Source organism: Hibiscus syriacus, unplaced genomic scaffold (assembly GCF_006381635.1).
Source record: "Hibiscus syriacus cultivar Baekdansim isolate YM2019G1 unplaced genomic scaffold, ASM638163v2 tig00116951_pilon, whole genome shotgun sequence".
NCBI lineage: Eukaryota > Viridiplantae > Streptophyta > Magnoliopsida > Malvales > Malvaceae > Hibiscus > Hibiscus syriacus.
In genome coordinates this window covers 4,106,857-4,124,471 of record NW_024063482.1, presented here as the reverse complement: position 1 = coordinate 4,124,471, position 17,615 = coordinate 4,106,857, and the positions used below count along the sequence as shown (strand labels likewise).

At 34.0% G+C, this 17,615-nt stretch overlaps 2 protein-coding genes and 1 pseudogene across 2 annotated transcripts; 2 read left to right on the top strand and 1 right to left on the bottom strand.

Annotated features, from left to right (window-relative positions):
* Positions 1-4,248: 4,248 nt before the first annotated feature.
* On the top strand, positions 4,249-16,175 carry LOC120189016 (probable magnesium transporter NIPA3). Its single transcript, XM_039192364.1, has 4 exons — positions 4,249-4,260; positions 14,922-15,081; positions 15,796-15,852; positions 16,045-16,175. The coding sequence occupies exons 2-4, from the start codon at positions 14,961-14,963 to the stop codon at positions 16,173-16,175; spliced, it is 309 nt and encodes a 102-aa protein (XP_039048295.1). The 5' UTR covers positions 4,249-4,260; positions 14,922-14,960.
* LOC120189019 (denticleless protein homolog) lies at positions 5,217-6,215 on the bottom strand. Its single transcript, XM_039192365.1, has one exon. It carries the CDS (start codon positions 6,213-6,215, stop codon positions 5,217-5,219), a length of 999 nt encoding a protein of 332 aa, XP_039048296.1.
* On the top strand, positions 6,711-10,702 carry LOC120189018 (annotated as a pseudogene).
* Positions 16,176-17,615: the final 1,440 nt, after the last annotated feature.

Here is a 17,615-nt window from a genome sequence, read left to right as displayed (position 1 = left end):
TCCTTAGCTGTATCTCATGATTGTTTATATTTGATTAAACTGAATTTGCCTTTCTTGTCTGATATACATCCCATCCTGATGGTAGTTCACAACTCATTGTGATGTTCGACTCTGCATTCAATCAAAGAAAATTATATATGTTTTTTTCCCCAACCAAAATGGTTTACATCAACAGATTTAGGCATGGGACTATCAAATCTTTTAGTACGTGGAATAATTCAAAGCTGCAACATACTCCCATTTGACATTAATGATTCACAATTATTTGCAGTTAAAAATGAAGAATTATCTTCTTTCACAATATAAGAAAAGTGGGTTTCATGTAGGCAATTGCCTTATTGGATTATCGACTTTTTCACTGGGGTTATTGAAGGTAAAAGGATGCTTTTGTTTGGAATGATTCCCTATAAGATGCTTTTGTATTGTTAGTAATACCGTGATTTGGGTTTGTCAAATTCAGCGATTCTATCGTTTTTTCTTCATGTAGGCATCTTTACCTTTCATTTCTATTGTTGGGGGGGCATTTGACTTGTTTTCCGGACAGATATTGGCTACTTCCCCTTGGTTTTCATGCATGCAATCATAAGCTGAGAGCTTCCATAAGAAGTAGGACATTATCATGATTGCTTATAGAATTTGGACAAGGGCAAGATCACAAACCGACCTAAAATTTTATATCAAGGGAAGAAAATGATGAATAGAATATATATATTATAATTTAAAGTTGTTAGAGAAATAATTGTTCCGTTCATTTTCCCGATTCATTTCAGAGCAGAATGAATCGAGGAAATGAACGGAAATATTAGGGGAGCAGTAAATATGAGATTAAATAAAAGAAACATTAAAAAATCTCTGTTTTTCTTAACTTTTTAACTTTTTTTCCCAAATGCTTAATTGTAATGCAAATACCGTTGTGTGTAGGCAGATCTGCCATAGTTGTTCATATTCCAAATAACATTCTCTCTCTCTTCTGTACATATACACTTTTGTTTCTAACAAATTCAAGCTGTCGGTTTGATCTTTCATTTTTTGCTTTATGAAAGTAACTTTATTATAATTAATTCAAACTACATGCTTACCATTTAAAAATATTTTTTAAGTCTCTGTGAGATTTACAAGTAATTAATTTTAACACAACAATAACAATAATAAAACCCTATTCTCATATGCAATGAGGTAAGGGAAGGTAGGGTAGTAGGCTGCCCCCAACGCCAGGTTGAGAGCAGCTTCCGTGGAAGACCTCCGGCATTCAGAAAATTAAAAATAAAGATAAAATGCAATGTATGTATGTATAAATAAATAAATAAATACATACATAGTTGAGCAGTCCTCATATGCAGTCTTCATATGCGCTTCTGTAATGAGAAGTAATCCATACAAATAAATCTATGTATATTAAAAACAGAAAAATTACGGATGATAATAATATTCACAATATGTCAAAAATAACAAAATACAAATAGAATCATAAATCGTCCCTCGTCTTTCTCGTATTACACATTATTTTAAAAGTTAGAAGGTCAATTATTTGATAAAAAAATTTATGTAACAATAAATCTATTTCAATAAAATTTTCTATTTTCAATCAAATGCTAACATAAAAAATATTTTTTTTACAATAAAAATATTTCAATAATTTACACATTCTATAAAGATCCAGGAGAGTTAAAATTAACAATTTTTTAGGATAAAAATCAAATTGACATAATGTATAAATATAAAAAATTATATTAATTATGCCAATCAAAATTATATAAAATTGAAAAAAATATTAATATTACGATTAACTATAGTTGATTGTTAATTAATTTTAAAACTAGCAAAGATTAAATACTTTTTAACAGATTAATTTGTCTAACAAAATTAAAATATACTTAAAAAAGGATTTTTTTTACCTTTTCTTTTTCATTTCTTAATCTATATATCTATAAAAGGATCATCTTACCACTTGGCTACCAAGAAAAGAAATCAAAGCAAATGAAATGAGAATAATTCATTAATATAAATTAGCTTTGGTGACTTTGCATTCCACTTTATGTTTTCTTTCTTTTTTCCCATTTCCATTCCATTTCTTCCTTTTTAGTAAAATTGGGTTGCTGCTCCTCTTTTATTCTTTTGCTTTATCAGCCCCAAGCTTGGGCATCACACTAGCTTCATATGCCTCCATTACAAGAGTAATTATGGTGTACGACAGTCAAATTTAAGATTAATTTGAAGTGGTTTTAACTTAAAATCTTATCATGCTCAATTAAAAAAGTTATACAAGTTTAAAATATTTTCCGTTGCAATCGAAAAGTTACATTATAAGGGTTTTATGACTTATAATAAAAAAAATTATACAAATTTAGAACATTTTCGGTTTCAACCTAAAATGTTACTATGTTAATTAATTTATATCGTTTTTTAACTTTATATTAACTAGTTGTATTTTAGAATTTCCGCAAACTAAGAAGTAATTTGCATATGGATTCTAGCTTTATTTCTGAAAAAGAACTGAAATATTTAATGACACTGAAAATTTTGCTGATCATGCTCTTCAATATAAAGTTAAACCATGGAAAATTCTTTACTCAAAAAGAAGTGGTTGACACTAGACCAATTGGCTGTGCCTACGAGTCTAAAAGTGACTGCTTTTCCGCTCTCTTTTTTATCAGAATTAGTGACTGCTTTTAGTTGACCTAAAAATCATTAATGGAAAAGATAAATAAAAACATTGATATGAGTCCCCAACAGGGAAAATACCTAATCAAGAAACTTGTTGGAGAGATATTCAAATGCATTCTTGTGAAAATTTATAAATGCGGGGTGCAGATATATTATATTTTCAACGACAGTATTCATACTCGAGTCTTAGAGACGATATTAACAATGGTGTTATGTACTAATAATAAGTAATCAATCACAAATCAAAAGGAAAAAATTACAAGCGAGATATAAAAATAAACACCAATGATAAAAAAAAATTCCTCCGCACCCTGTGTGTGAAAACAAGGGGGGTTAGGGTGACTAATCAATCATGTGAACCCTTTCTCTTCATTACTACGTATATATAAGGACCCCATGGGAGAAAAGTAATGCATGGCGAAACCAATAACACAAAGTATTAATAATCTACATCCCATTTCTCCTTATCTCTCTCTCGCTCTCTCTAAGAGAATTTGCCACATCTCCCAATCCTTCTTCATTACACCATCTTTGTTATGCTCTACGGGTATCTGTAACATAAACTGTTGCGGGGAATGTTGTCTGGTTCGAAGTCATTCATATGAAATCTTAACTGTGTTTTGTCTTTTGAATGATTTCGGACCAGGCTTCATTCCCCCCAACTTGGTTCTATAGCCATGTCTTCTCACAGCTTCACTGTCCCAAGGATCGATCCACAGCAGCATTGGAACCCGTAAATTAAAGGTAGAAGAACCTTACATCCTAATTCTCCATGTTTTCTATTTCTTTTTTCCTCTTTCTAGTTAATAGGTTGTCATATAACAGTTGTGCCTCAATGTGAACATCTGACTGCAAAACTTGGATCGTTGTTGTCTACGGTCTTTTCCAAGGATAGATCGAGAAAAAGATGGGACAACCACCTTTGTGAATTTCAAATTATCATAAATTGAAAATATGTTTTTTACCTTTTATATCGATAATATGTTTTCATTATAAAATTTTATATCTTTTAATAAAATTTTGGTTCCATCCCTAAAATATTTTAAAATATTTCATTCCGTGTAGGACAGAACTCAGATCTGCCGTAGGTTGTCAGTATGCTGTCATCAACAACTGTAGTATCTACATGGATGAAGCTAGTTTGAAGAGAAACATGCAGTACTATTTGCAGTAATTTGTAAAAGATGAGATGATGAAAAGAATGTCAGTCAAAAAAATGCAGTAACTAGTGGTATTATATTTTTGAAAAAATTGGAATCAGAGGTTTTTTTTTTATAAGAGTTGCTTGAGAAATTAGATTGGAGATATGAGATTGGAGATCAAAGATTACAAAGTGAAAAAGAAAAAAAAAAGCTAAAAAGGAGGGGGGAGCCACCATTGGAACTTGTCTGCTTATATGTATCCCATGTTTGTGATCATATCTTTTCCCATGCATCATCAAAAGCTAGAGCTATGAACTATATACACATAGGATTATTATTTCATACACGGTCGTGGAGACATATTTTTTGATTATTATTGTTCTTTTTTTTATTCGTGGAGACAGACAAAACCGAACGCATGTCTTAGTTTTTCATATGTATTAATAGAGTCATTGTTCACAGCAGTGGAAACATATTGATGGTCTTATTTACCTGGTAAAGCAATTAAAAAGGTTCCCTCTCGTATAATTGTGTAATTTACGTGCTACATTAAATTTAATTTCAACTTTCTTTTAAATCATGAATCTTTATTTTAACTAAATTATCTCATTCTATTTTTATTATTGATAAATTAAGTCATTTATACTAACTTATTAAATAATTATATTAGAAAAGCTGAAATACTTTTACTAAATATACATTTCACGTATCATCGTCAAATAATATTTGTTGAGAAGTGTGTATAACAAAGAATATACAAAGTAAAGAATTGCATAGATTCATATTAGCTAGTACACTGCTTTTATAACAATGGTTTAGCTAACCATTAACCACCTAACAAACTAACTGACTTAGCTAATCAACCTAACAGACTAACCACCTTTACATGCATCAGTCTAACATTCCCCCTGCTCTTCCTTTTCTCCTTTTGACAGCAATCTAACATTCCCTCTATTTTTCCTTCTTGATGAAAAGATGAACAATTGAATCGAAAGTGCGGATGCTTCCTTCCGTTCACTTGAATCGAAAGTGTCGATACTTCCTTTCGTTCTTCTTGAATCGAAAGTGCCAATGCTTCCTTCCGTTCACTTTGAATCGAAAGTGCTAATGCTTCCTTTCGTTCTTCTTATTCACCTTCATTTCTTCCTTCTTCACCCTCTTTTACAAGGTTCCTTGACATACTTTTTTTTCCTAATCAAGAGTTAAAGTTGTCCACCTAGAATTCTTTGTAGAATCCATACAAACTCCTGTTTGAGCTAACAAAGCCCATGTTTCAGAATAGTAATAGCTAGATATCACGAAGAAAAAAAAACACGCCTAGTAACATCTAAATTGCAACGTTCTTGATATGAGATAATCGAGCTTTGCCATCTTCCCATCTCAGATGGGCACCAATCTACTGCAGTAAGTTCACCATGGTGATTCTTCAAGATGATAGGCTCCGCTTGAGGCTTGATGAGCATTTCCTTTGCTGGAACCACTTAGTATGTAGTCTGCGTCTGAACTGATTGCTGACTTCACATAAAAAAAAACTCTATTTGGCATCCAGAGAAAGTTTGCACGGGCCTTATCAAGCTGAACTATATTATACAAGTATATCTTGTTGTCCATGCATGATGCTGTTAGAAACACTCCTTTTGAGTCCTGGGACAAGCTAGATATACCCTTTTTAGATGCAGCCTCTGGTTGGGGACATGCCTGAGTGACATGGGATTTCAGTTTCCTTGTATCCCAGAACTTCACAACGCTGTCTGCAGCTCTAGACATAGCAATGGAAATGTCATCTTTGAGATAAAGAACTGAAGTAATGGTTGCAACAGCAGGCTTGCCACGTCTACCCCGCCTTGCTTGAGATGAAGGATGAGCTCCTTTGACCAGAATAGTTGGTGCAAGGCAAACTTCATCACTTCTACTTCGGGAGTTGATCTTGCATCTTAGATCCCAAACGGCAAAGACTCCAGTGCATTTCTTTTCCTGAGCATCCCATACCTTTATAGTTTGATCCCCTGAAGCTGTTAAAATGTAACTATCATCCTTCATCCAGCATACATCAAATATGGCATTTTCATGAGCAACCCATTCATTGATTCTTGCTTTTTCAGTATTTCCCTGGTGTGATGCAGCGGTATCTTCCACTATATGAATCCCCTTCGTTTGTCTGACAGCATGAAACGGTTTAGTCATCGTACGCCGGCGGCCTTCCATTTTAAGCGGCGGTGGAAACGGAAGCCGGCGGCAACGGAGGAGGAGGACGACGAACTCCATGCAGCGACTGTGAATCAGCAGCAGCCATGAACACCGAAACTTCTTGCAGCAGAAACGATTTCTCCAGGACTTATGGCGATTGATACCATGTTGAGAAGTGTGTATAACAAAGAATATACAAAGTAAAGAATTGCATAGATTCATATTAGCTAGTACACTGCTTTTATAACAATGGTTTAGCTAACCATTAACCACCTAACAAACTAACTGACTTAGCTAATCAACCTAACAGACTAACCACCTTTACATGCATCAGTCTAACAATATTTAATTAACTTTCCATGGTAAAGAATCACATGCTGCATAATACTGGGAAATAACTCATGCAGTTTATTATTACATCTGCCTCAGCTGCAAGCTTAGCCTAACATGTCTACTTATATGATACGAGTGCATGAATAAGCCAAGGAAGATGAGCAATAATCTGTCAAAAAACGAATCAATACAAGGAGGAAGACCCGATCAACAGTGCACTGTGCGCCCCTTTATTATGAAGAACGTGCATCCGAACGCTAAACAAGGACCTAGATAGTTTGAAAGCCAAGGCCAGACCCCGGCCCCTAGGCCTTAACTACAAGCCAAACTTCAGATGGCAACAGGCAACAAACCTTTGAATTTGATATGGTTTTGAGAGCAGCCATGGCCATGGGTTGTCGTCTCCAGTGGTGGGTCCTTATGGGTATGGCATATGAGGACTTTGATAAAAGTTTTGGATCCGAACTTCAATGTATCTGTAGAGTGTTAGGTGATTAGGGTAGGTGTTAGACTTTAGATTCTTTTCAAGATTATTGTCTGTTTTTGTAGTCTAATTATGATCCCCATCCGAATCTGTGAGAATAGTTCTCCCCACTTCCCAATTGTCTACATGATCGTATGAACTACGATGACAAGGCGTGCAATCATTGAAGTTGTTAGTAACTTGAGAGCGGTAAAATAATTAAAACGAGATTAATATAGAATAAAATATATATAAGAGATGAAATTTAACGTGATTAAATTATGATTATCTTTATAATAAGAGATCACAAACTCATTGTAAACATAAAGATCACAAATAATATAATAAGTAAATCTAATGTATCTTATAACTCAATATATAACCCAATCCAAAATATCAATCCCTACCGCGCGCATAAACTTTAAAAATGAGAAGGTAATGGTGTTAAATAAGAAACAAATGAGCCACAACACAAACTAAAAAATTGGGTTTGGACAACACGAAATAATTAGCATTTCAATCATAACTATAAAAAGTAAAACAATATATTTTTATAACTTTTTCATGTATTACTTTTTTTTACACAAAAAATATGAGAAATTAATGTATGGTAGTGTCGCCATGCATTTAGGTATAGCAAGAAATAAGGTTATAACATGTGTAAGTGCTGGGTCTTGATCTCAATGAAGATCCATGAAACCATGCATCTATCTTCCAAACAAAATATAACGATTAACAAGCGCATCTTCAAGGCCAAGAGTAATGACAAATTTGTTATCATCAAATTCAGACTTTCAACACACTTCTATTTTCTTGAATTTGAAGACATGTCGAGGGGTAAAGTAATACATACATATACATACATATGTTTATATATTTAAATCGTTCGTTTGATAGTTTTTTTAATGTTTGTTAACACAGATGGCACAGATCCTGGTTGCTTCATCAATGGGGATCATCGCTGCAGCGGCGGTGAGGTATCATCTAAAAAACCGAAGGGATCAAAAGATCATTCCACACCAACGATCAAGGAACACAAGCTGGGGTCGTCTCGAAATGCTCGAAACCTTCGAGCAATACGTGGGTAATATCGATCCCATGTCTTGTCCTGGCTTCATTATCGATTTACATGTGCATCTTTGAAGCTTCTTTGGTCTGTTTCAGCTAGACAGATGGGATTTAATGGTAGAAGAGCTTGTCCAGTTCTCTGCAAGTTAGCAGCAGAATACATCAGGAAATGAGAAAGTAGTGAAGATGATATTTATTCATATTTCTCCGACGAACCCAATGTGGATTCGGTATATGTTAAGCTCGTGGAAGAGTTTGAGAGATGTATTCTTAGTTATTTTGCATTTCATTGGAGCCATGTAGATATCATGATTAGTCAGGCAACCAAAATAAATACATAATATATACATTGGAACTATGTTGCTCCTAAATCCTAATCCTAGTTTCCCCAGAGAACCTCTGGAATTATAATCCTTCAAATACATGAAAAAAACTTTAAGAAAATAAACGTACATATACCAGAAACATAACTATATCCAACACACAAATTCGAATGGGAACATATAGTAAGTGACTTGTTTTATGCTGCATTGTTTTAGGTATTAAGTGCCGATGCTGCACCAAAGAGAAAGCTCAAGCAGATTTTCATGGCAGCAACTAGGTTGGGCATATTCTATTTATTAATTAATGTTATTTTCGGATCATAACAATAACTATAAGAAATGTTATTAACATTAGCTATATTCTTTTTCAGAAAGAAACTTGGATTCTAAAAACTTAAAAAGTAGCCTAGATATAGTCTCTAACCATTGTTATCATTTTGACTAGTAATTCTTCAAAAGGAACTCTGGTTTTCTAATATAGGGAACAAAGATTTGAGAGGGTGACCAAAAACCTGAAGGTGGCTAGAATTTTTAATACATTGGTGGAGGAAATGAAAGCAATGGGGCATACCTCATCTGATGATTATCAATGTACGGAGGTGATGGCTCCAGTGGCTCACAGTGATAGAAGTCCGGTGCTGCTACTCATGGGAGGTGGGATGGGAGCCGGAAAGAGTACAGTCCTTAAGGACATTCTCAAAGAGTAAGCCCGTGTCCGAAACCTGTATTCAATATCAAAAGTACTCAAGTACTGAACATGATACATGTCAATACACAATTATGTTACTTGAACTTCTCATTTTCTAAGTACTACTGTCTGAAACCTTCATCTGGCACATATTCAGACAGGTATGGAAGTGTAATCCTCTAAATATATGAACATAACAATGTGGAACACATACTTATATCTGACACTCATCCCCAGGTAATTAGAGGGTAACATGGCAGACAATTAGTCTCCTTATGTTCCTGCATGAGGAACTATTATAGAAAGTTTGCTTTGAAATTATTTGTAACCATGAGCAATTTACAAGGAGCTTATATCAAGTGTTGTGGATAAAAAATTGACAGAACCTTCTGGGCAGAGGCAGCGCGCGGCGAATGGAGTTGTGATTGAGGCAGATGCATTCAAAGAATCGGATGTCATATACAGAGCCCTCAGCTCCAAAGGTCATGCAGATATGGTTCATACAGCTGAACTAGTAAGAGTCACTTTCTCAGCCTCATCGGCTTAGGAACATGTAGTTCCCCCATCCTTTCTTTAGCAAACCGACTAAATTCAATTGCATAGGCTTAATGACTGAATACAGTTAAAAATCTTTCATTTTTCTGATCTCCTCTAGGTCATCATAGATTCATAGTTCCCAAAAATACAATTCCATGTTAAATGTACAAATCAACAGAAAAAAACACTTCCACACAGGTAAATGAATAATTTGATAGCCATATGAATGCTTCTAATGGTACCATCAACCTGGAACTCGGTTTTTGTTGAACTCTTATAATTGAGTTATTGGTTTTAATAATCATTCCAAACAGGTGCACCAGTCATCTACAGATGCAGCATCATCCCTACTTGTGACAGCACTCAACGAAGGGTGGGATGTGATCATGGACGGAACACTCTCCTGGATAGCATTTGTTCTTCAAACAATAACTATGGCCCGATGTGTCCATCGCCGGCGATATCGTATGGGGGCTGGTTACAGGCAAGAACCTGATGGGACCGTAACTGAGAATTACTGGGAACAGATTGAAGAAGATGATCAATCACCAAAAGGAGGGAAAAGGAGGAAGCCATACAGAATAGAGCTGGTTGGGGTTGTTTGTGATGTCTATTTAGCAGTTATTAGAGGCATAAGGTACAGAGCTTAATTTCCATTCTTCAACTACCTAGTAATTAGTTTTTTTCCTCCTAAGATGCTGATTTTATCAAGGAATTCAAAATTTACAGGAGAGCTATAATGCGTAGACGAGCTGTGAGAGTGAAATCACAATTGAAATCCCACAAGAGATTTGCAAAAGCATTTCCAACATACTGCCAACTGGTTGACAATGCTAGGCTATATTCCACCAACACTTTGGAAGGTCCACCTAAGGTGAATTAACTATCCCACATTTTCAATCTTAATTTCTCTAGTTTCCACAAGAGATAGCTGCAGCATGCAGGAGTTAACAAATAAAATTAAGCAGGAACTTTAATTGTGCAAAATTAATTCAAGCAACCAAGTATGCAACATTAACGTAACAATTTTTGTGAAGTTGATAGGATGGAAAGACAAAGAAAGAACATTGCTAGTTGATCCAGATGAGATCGGGTGTTTAGAGCAGGTGGGAAGGTTGAATGAAAACGCCGATTCCATATACGAACTTTACAAGAACCCCAACCCGGCTTGTGATGCTGGTTCAGTTTGGAAAGACATTGTGCTATCACCTTCTAGATTAAATATTCAAAAGGAGCTCAAGTTTACCATCCAGGAAGTGGAAAGAATGGTACAGCTCTAGTTTGAGTTTCAAGCTTATGAATATTCACTTATGGCCAACTATGTATTGACATCATGAACCATATGTGTACAATTTTTGTCGCTTGCTAAAGCTCAGTTCAGGCTTTGGAACTGAAAAATAGAATATTTTCCCATTGATTGTTTCAAATAATCTTGGCTAGTTTCAGTAGGTGTGGAACTCGGGATTTAAAAGAAAATGAAAAAGCATATGCAACAGTAATTTAACAAAGATAAAATCGGTTGATTGTATTTTAATTTTCTGTTATTTGTGATTTTCTGTTTATTTTAGAATATTATGTAATCTTTGTTAGTTCAGATTTAAGAAATCATTTAATTCTTATTTTTCTGATTGTTTGAGATATTTTTAGTCTCAAAGTTTTCTATAAAAGGCTGAACATGATGAATAAACATATCAAGTTTTTTCTTCACTATGTTCTGTTATAAAAGTGTTTATAACTTCTATTTATTCTTGTATCACTGGTATCAAAGCCATGTTAATGGCAACAGAAAATTTTGTCCAACCCGCGATTCCTCGTTTTGATGGTCATTATGATCATTGGAGCATGTTAATGGAGAACTTCTTGAGGTCTAAGGAGTATTGGAATGTTGTTGAATTTGGAGTAGAAGAATCTGGACTAGAAGAACTAGAGGAAGGAGTTGCAATGACAATTACACATAAGGTAAAATTGGAAGCATTGAAATTGAAGAATCTCAAAGTAAAAAACTATCTCTTTCAAGACATTGATCGAGTAACTTTGGAGACTATTCTTTGCAAAGATACCTCCAAACAAACCTGGGATTCAATGAAGAAAAATAATCAAGGGAATGCCAAGGCAAAGTGTGTGCAACTACAAGGCCTTCGAATTGAATTAAAAAATTTAAGGATAAAGCCCAACGAGACGATTACTGATTTCTTATCAAGAACGATGGTGATCGCCAACAAGATAAAAATTCATGGAGAAAAAATGGAATATATAGTCATTATTAAGAAGATCCTTAGATCAATGACACCAAAATTTAATTTTGTTGTTTGTTCTAAGAGATATTGATTATCTTACCCTTGATGAATTGTAAAACTTTTTGCTGAATCATGAATAAAAAAATTGTCCAGCAAAACAAAGAGGAACAAGCGTTGAAAACAGCAACCAATCCAAAAGGTCTTGAAAGTGGAAAACCAAGATTGAAGGACAAGAAGGAGCACTACAATGCAGATGAGGATTATTCTACTCATTCCAGAGAAAAAACAAAAGGTCGTGACAATAACTATTCAAATGGTTACAAGCAAAAGTTTGTAGACAAGTCAAATATTGAATGTTACAGATGTCACAAGTATGGTCATTACAAATCAAACTGTAGAATCGATCTTAACAGAAATTGTGGCGCAAAATCAAATTTTGCAGAAAAAGAAAAGGAAGAAGAAATTTCTATTGATGGCATGTTGACTGTTGACTCAATCATTGACCGTTGATCGACCGTTGACCATCTTTGACTGATCATTGACTTTTTTCGAGACCGTCTATGCTGATGTTTTTCAACAACCTGAGTCCGCTTTTGAGGCCAGTTTCTTCAAATTCGAACTCGATAAACTATTTTTCACTGTTTGACTTTTCGATTCGATCTATTTTTTCGCAATTAAGTTCTATTTTTGATGCAAATTGTTTTGCCTTGTGTCCGAGATATTATGGGATGTTGGATTCAAGTTCAAGAGTGATCAAATGGAGTTTATAATCTATCAGTGTAACTCAAAAATCGAGGTAATACATTATTACCTTATGCATGCTTTGTGGAACATGTTTATATTGGTTAATGCATGGATGAATATGTTTGGTTACGTGTGTATAGTTAATATTTCTAAACTCAATCCGTATGCGATATAAAATATTAAATTGAATAAGACCCAGATTACATGCATAAGACACTAGAAGACTGATAAGAAATAATTTCAAGTTCAGTGGTTATCCTGAAAAACAATTAACCCCAGAATCACTAAATTTTATTTATCATTGTTAAAAGTTTTAATACCGAAATTACCTTGTTAAGAAATTAAAAAATTACCCCTAGGAGGTAAAAATGACCCGGACTGACCTTGATAGTGAAGGTACCCTGAGAATTCGTATTTAATCTGGTAAACTACCGATTCACCTGTTAAATTCATGATTTGTTCAAAAAAAATTGTTGATAATCAGTTCTTAACCTTTAAGAAAGCACTAGACCTAGAATTTCTGAATTTTTAGCAAACACCCAAAGACTAACTTATCGGAAGTACTCTTATTGTCAGAATTGTTCGAAATGACTGAAATAAATGACAAGTTTGAATTAAATGAAAAGAATGAATTGAATGAAATGACAAAAATACCCCTGGACTGTAAGATGACCAAAATACCCTGAATGCTAAAATGACCAAAATACCCCTAAACCCTGAAATAACCGAAATACCCTTGTGTTTCAAAATGAATGAATTACCCTTTAGTCTTGAATTGACTAAATTAACCTAAAGTATCGGAATGACCTAAATACCTTCATGGTCTAGAATAAGTGAATGACATTAGATAAATTTTGTACATACTGATAAAAATAATAAATAAAGGTTATATCGCCCCTAAGGGTTGAAACACGTCCCAAACATATCGGCCATGCTTGCTACTATTACAATATGAGAATAAAATAAATACAGCTTGAATACTCGTTCGTCTCCTCAAGATTTTTCCAATAATGGTTATGTAGGTGATCATTTTAACTCTATAGTGCAGTTAATAATAAGAAATAAATATTCGTGAAGTTACTCTACCTGTATACTTGTTAAGTATCGCATGTGTTGGGATCGATATAGTTTGATTAGACTTGGAAGCTTGATAAGATACTTGAAATTTGAAATTTGAAATATTGTAAATGTAACACCCCCTACTCGTACCCGACCTGGATACGAATCTGAGGCGTCGCATTGAATTTTCAAACACTTCGACTCTTTTAAAATGCGATTAAAACATGACAAGGAAAAAAACTTAATAAATCATAGTTAAAATACATATCAGAGCATCTATACTTTACATTTATGGCACATGCCAACAACATTTCATAACACAATCGTATACATTTCAAACATCTCTGATCTGAAAATCTTCAGAGGTATGATGTCCTGCCTCTTGCTTACTCGGCTTACTCCTCTTATAACATTGAACCTACGTGTGAAAACAATCACACGCTAAGTCTATGACTTAGTGAGGCAATACTGAGTATAATAACATAATAAAACATTTAAGTAAAGATTTATAAAAGAATCACGATTTACTATAACAACATATTACTCGTAACTTATAAAATACATTATTACTCTTTGATTAATTTACATATACTTTTGACAATTGCTTATACAATTCATTGAAACATTTCTTATAAACACTACAGCAAAAATTTCTACAACAGTGTTTTTAGCGGCGTTTTAAGAGTAAACGCCACTAACTTTAAATATATAGCGACGTTTATACTTCAAACGCCACAAAATGGTAACTTTAGCGACGTTTTTATACAAACGCCGTTATAAACTCGTACTTTAGTGGCGTTTTTATACAAATGCCGCTATAGGCTCGTACTTTAGTGGCGTTTTTATACAAAGGCCGTTATAGGATCGTACTTTAGTGACGTTTTTGTATAAACGCCGCTATAGACTCGTACATTAGTGGCGTTTTTATACAAACGCCGCTATAGACTCGTCTTTAGTGGTGTTTTTTACAAACGCCGCTTAAAGTTTCTAAATCCCTAGCCTCTTTAACCTTTTTTCATTTCTTCCCTTCACCTATTTTTCCATTCCCGTTCCCCCTTTCTAAAAAATAAAAATGTTTCATCTTCTCTCCTCCCTCTCGATTTTAGACTTGTTTTCGGTTCTTTGATTTGTTTCTTGTAACCATGTTTCTTCTCCTTCATGACTAATTACTTGGTTTTTGGATGTACCTAGGTCCACTTTGCACCGAGTTTTGGAGAATGGTCAAGAGCGTTTTTCAGAATGCGTTGTTGATTTTGATTTGTTTCAACTATTTATCAAATCGCGTTCCTCTCTTTATAGATCTTCTAATTTGATGTATATTAAAGTTTCTTCGTGATTCGTGTTTTTTTTATTAGATTTTAATCACTCGAGAGAACTCCCGATTACTTTCCAAAAACTGGAATGACCATATGTATGTCGGTTGTGTGTATAGAGTTATCCCCCCTCTTCAAAATTAGGATTTTTTTTCAAGTGTAGGGTTCCAGTATGTGGGTTGTGCGAAGATAGAGCGAGGGAATGTCCTTGGATAATGTTAAGGGTTTGGTTTTAGCTATTTCTTCCAGTTTATTCATCGGGGCAAGTTTCATCGTTAAGAAAAAAGGCTTGAAAAAAGCTGGTGCTTCTGGCGTCAGAGCAGGTACTGCAATTTATCAAATGTTTACTTCTTTTTTGATGATTTGATTTCGGATTTCATTTTTTCTTCTTTAATTGGAAATTGCTATCAGGTTTAAATAAGTTCCAGTGTTGTAAGATTCTGTGAATAATTGTTTACGCAATTTAGAAAACGAATTTGAGTGAAGTGCAAGTGATGAATATTTATTTAACCTTTGAATTTAATTCATCAATGCGGGAATTAATCGATTTGAACTCTTTTCAATCTAGTATGTAAGCTTGTATTTAGTAAACTAGTCTTCATGTTTTTCTTTTTCTTCATAAAACTAATCATTTATGACTATCAAATTGCACCAGCCTTTTCATTTGCATCCTTTTGATGGTGGGTTTCAGTGTCATCTTTGATTGTATGTATCTTCAAACTTATTGATTATGAATTGTTTACGAAATTCCTCAATCTGTCCAAGTTTCTGTATGCTGAAGTTTTGCATAATGTGTGAAAGAAAGATACAATATGTCTCTATTGAATGAAATTGATGAAAATGATATGTTTTTGATTTTTCAAACTTCAGATTTTCTTTGGTATTGCATGTATGTTTTATCTCGATTATTTAATGAAATTTTGAATGTCTTTGTTATCATTTAATGATTCTTCACTTTTTTGTTCCTTATGAGGAGTTTTTGTTGTTCTTATGCATGATGAATCACAATGACATTAGTTTTTCTGGTTCTTACACAGGAGTTGGAGGGTATTCGTACTTGCTTGAGCCACTTTGGTGGGCTGGCATTATAACAAGTAAGTTTTATGGGTTTCTCATTGATAATTAACTCTATCTCATGTATTTTTTTCTTCCTATTTGCATGTTTACACCTGAATGTTCAGGAAGTTATCAGACTGCAGTCTTTTTAAATACTAGTGAGATGGTTATGATTCATGATTTTAGAGGAAAATGTAGTTAATTATAATTTTTAATCAACTTTGCAATAGTCATCGTCGGGGAAATTGCTAATTTTGCTGCTTATGCATTTGCACTGGCCATACTGGTCACTCCTCTCGGTGCTCTCAGCATCATTATCAGGCATGCGAATTTGTCTCTCAAATTTAGGTTTGGCATTTAAGTGTCTTAACATTAGAAGAACTTCTGTTATTTCTATATAAGCTATATTATGAATGTCATAATCAAATTTTATGTAGTGGTGCTTTTCTATGATTAGAATATCAATTATTTATTTCTTTGGATTGGTTTCTTAGTTGACATTATTTATGTGCCGGTCTTATGCATTATGTCCCTTGACTTTTTAGGTCTAACGAATTTGACATCCTTGAACTTTAAAAAGAGTGCGACAATTATAGCTGAAGGGATGTGTGCTTTTTCCAACTTAATTAACTTGGAAAAGCTGGACCTGGAGAGGTGCACAGGGATTCATGGTGGATTTGTACATATTAAAGGTTTGTTGAGAATGAATCCTTATGAGACCTTAGAAAGCTTGGGTTCTATGGAACTGTAGAACTTGCGCCTTCAAAAGGAACAGTTTCATGTATATTTTAATTGATATTTTTACATTACGGAGAACAACCTGAGGAAATCGAAATACACCCATATGATGTTTATATATTATATACTGGGAAGAATGAGGGATGGGCTGGCAGATAAACTAAACCAGTATCCAATCTCATGTTGCATTAAAATATGACCATTATATGATGGAGAGTTAACTAGTTATATGAATTACAGAAGTTTTAGTTTGAGTTCCCATATCAGCCAGTTATTGCAACATCTTTTCCAGATTATTTTCTCTGAAGCTGTCATTTTTATCCTTTTTTCAGTTTTATCCAAACTCTAGTCTCTTAATATCAGATGTTGTAAATTTATTATTGATTTGGACTTGGAGGCTATTTCGGGTAATTTTGGATACTTCTTCAAGCTAACTAGTGGTACAATTTTCTTTTCACAACTGTGGGTCATGCTGACCTGAATGCTCATCATTGTATGCAGTTGGTTGTGTCGTTGTGTTCGCAATTATTATTTGGTAATTCTGTTTATAATCGTGTAAGATTTAGTATGTATGATTGGCAACTCCCCAACTTGCAGAAGAGCATTAGATTCTAGATTTTTTCTTTTTCTTTTTAGTTATGGCTTTATGTTTTTCTTTTATTTCAGGGCTTAATAATCTGAAGGAGCTGTAGATATCAAATAGTAACATCATTAATTCTGGGCTGTCTTATTTGAGAGGTATTTATCTACCTTTTCTTTTGCATGGTGGACACACACTGTCGTCCATTGTGCTATATAAAATGATAGGACTTCTCTTTGTTTATATTCATTGTTCTTGGTTTCAGTTCATAATACATTGAATGTAACATGATTAATACATCTTACCTTTTAGGTCATAGTCTTCAGGGTCTCCTAGTGATGGCATCTTAATCTTCTTTCCCGTACTAATAATCTATTATCTTAATAAGACCAGATGACCTAAAGAATTAAACATATTATGTTATGTACTAACATTACTTTCCATGGCAGGTTTGAACAAACTTAATATGTTGAATCTGGAGGG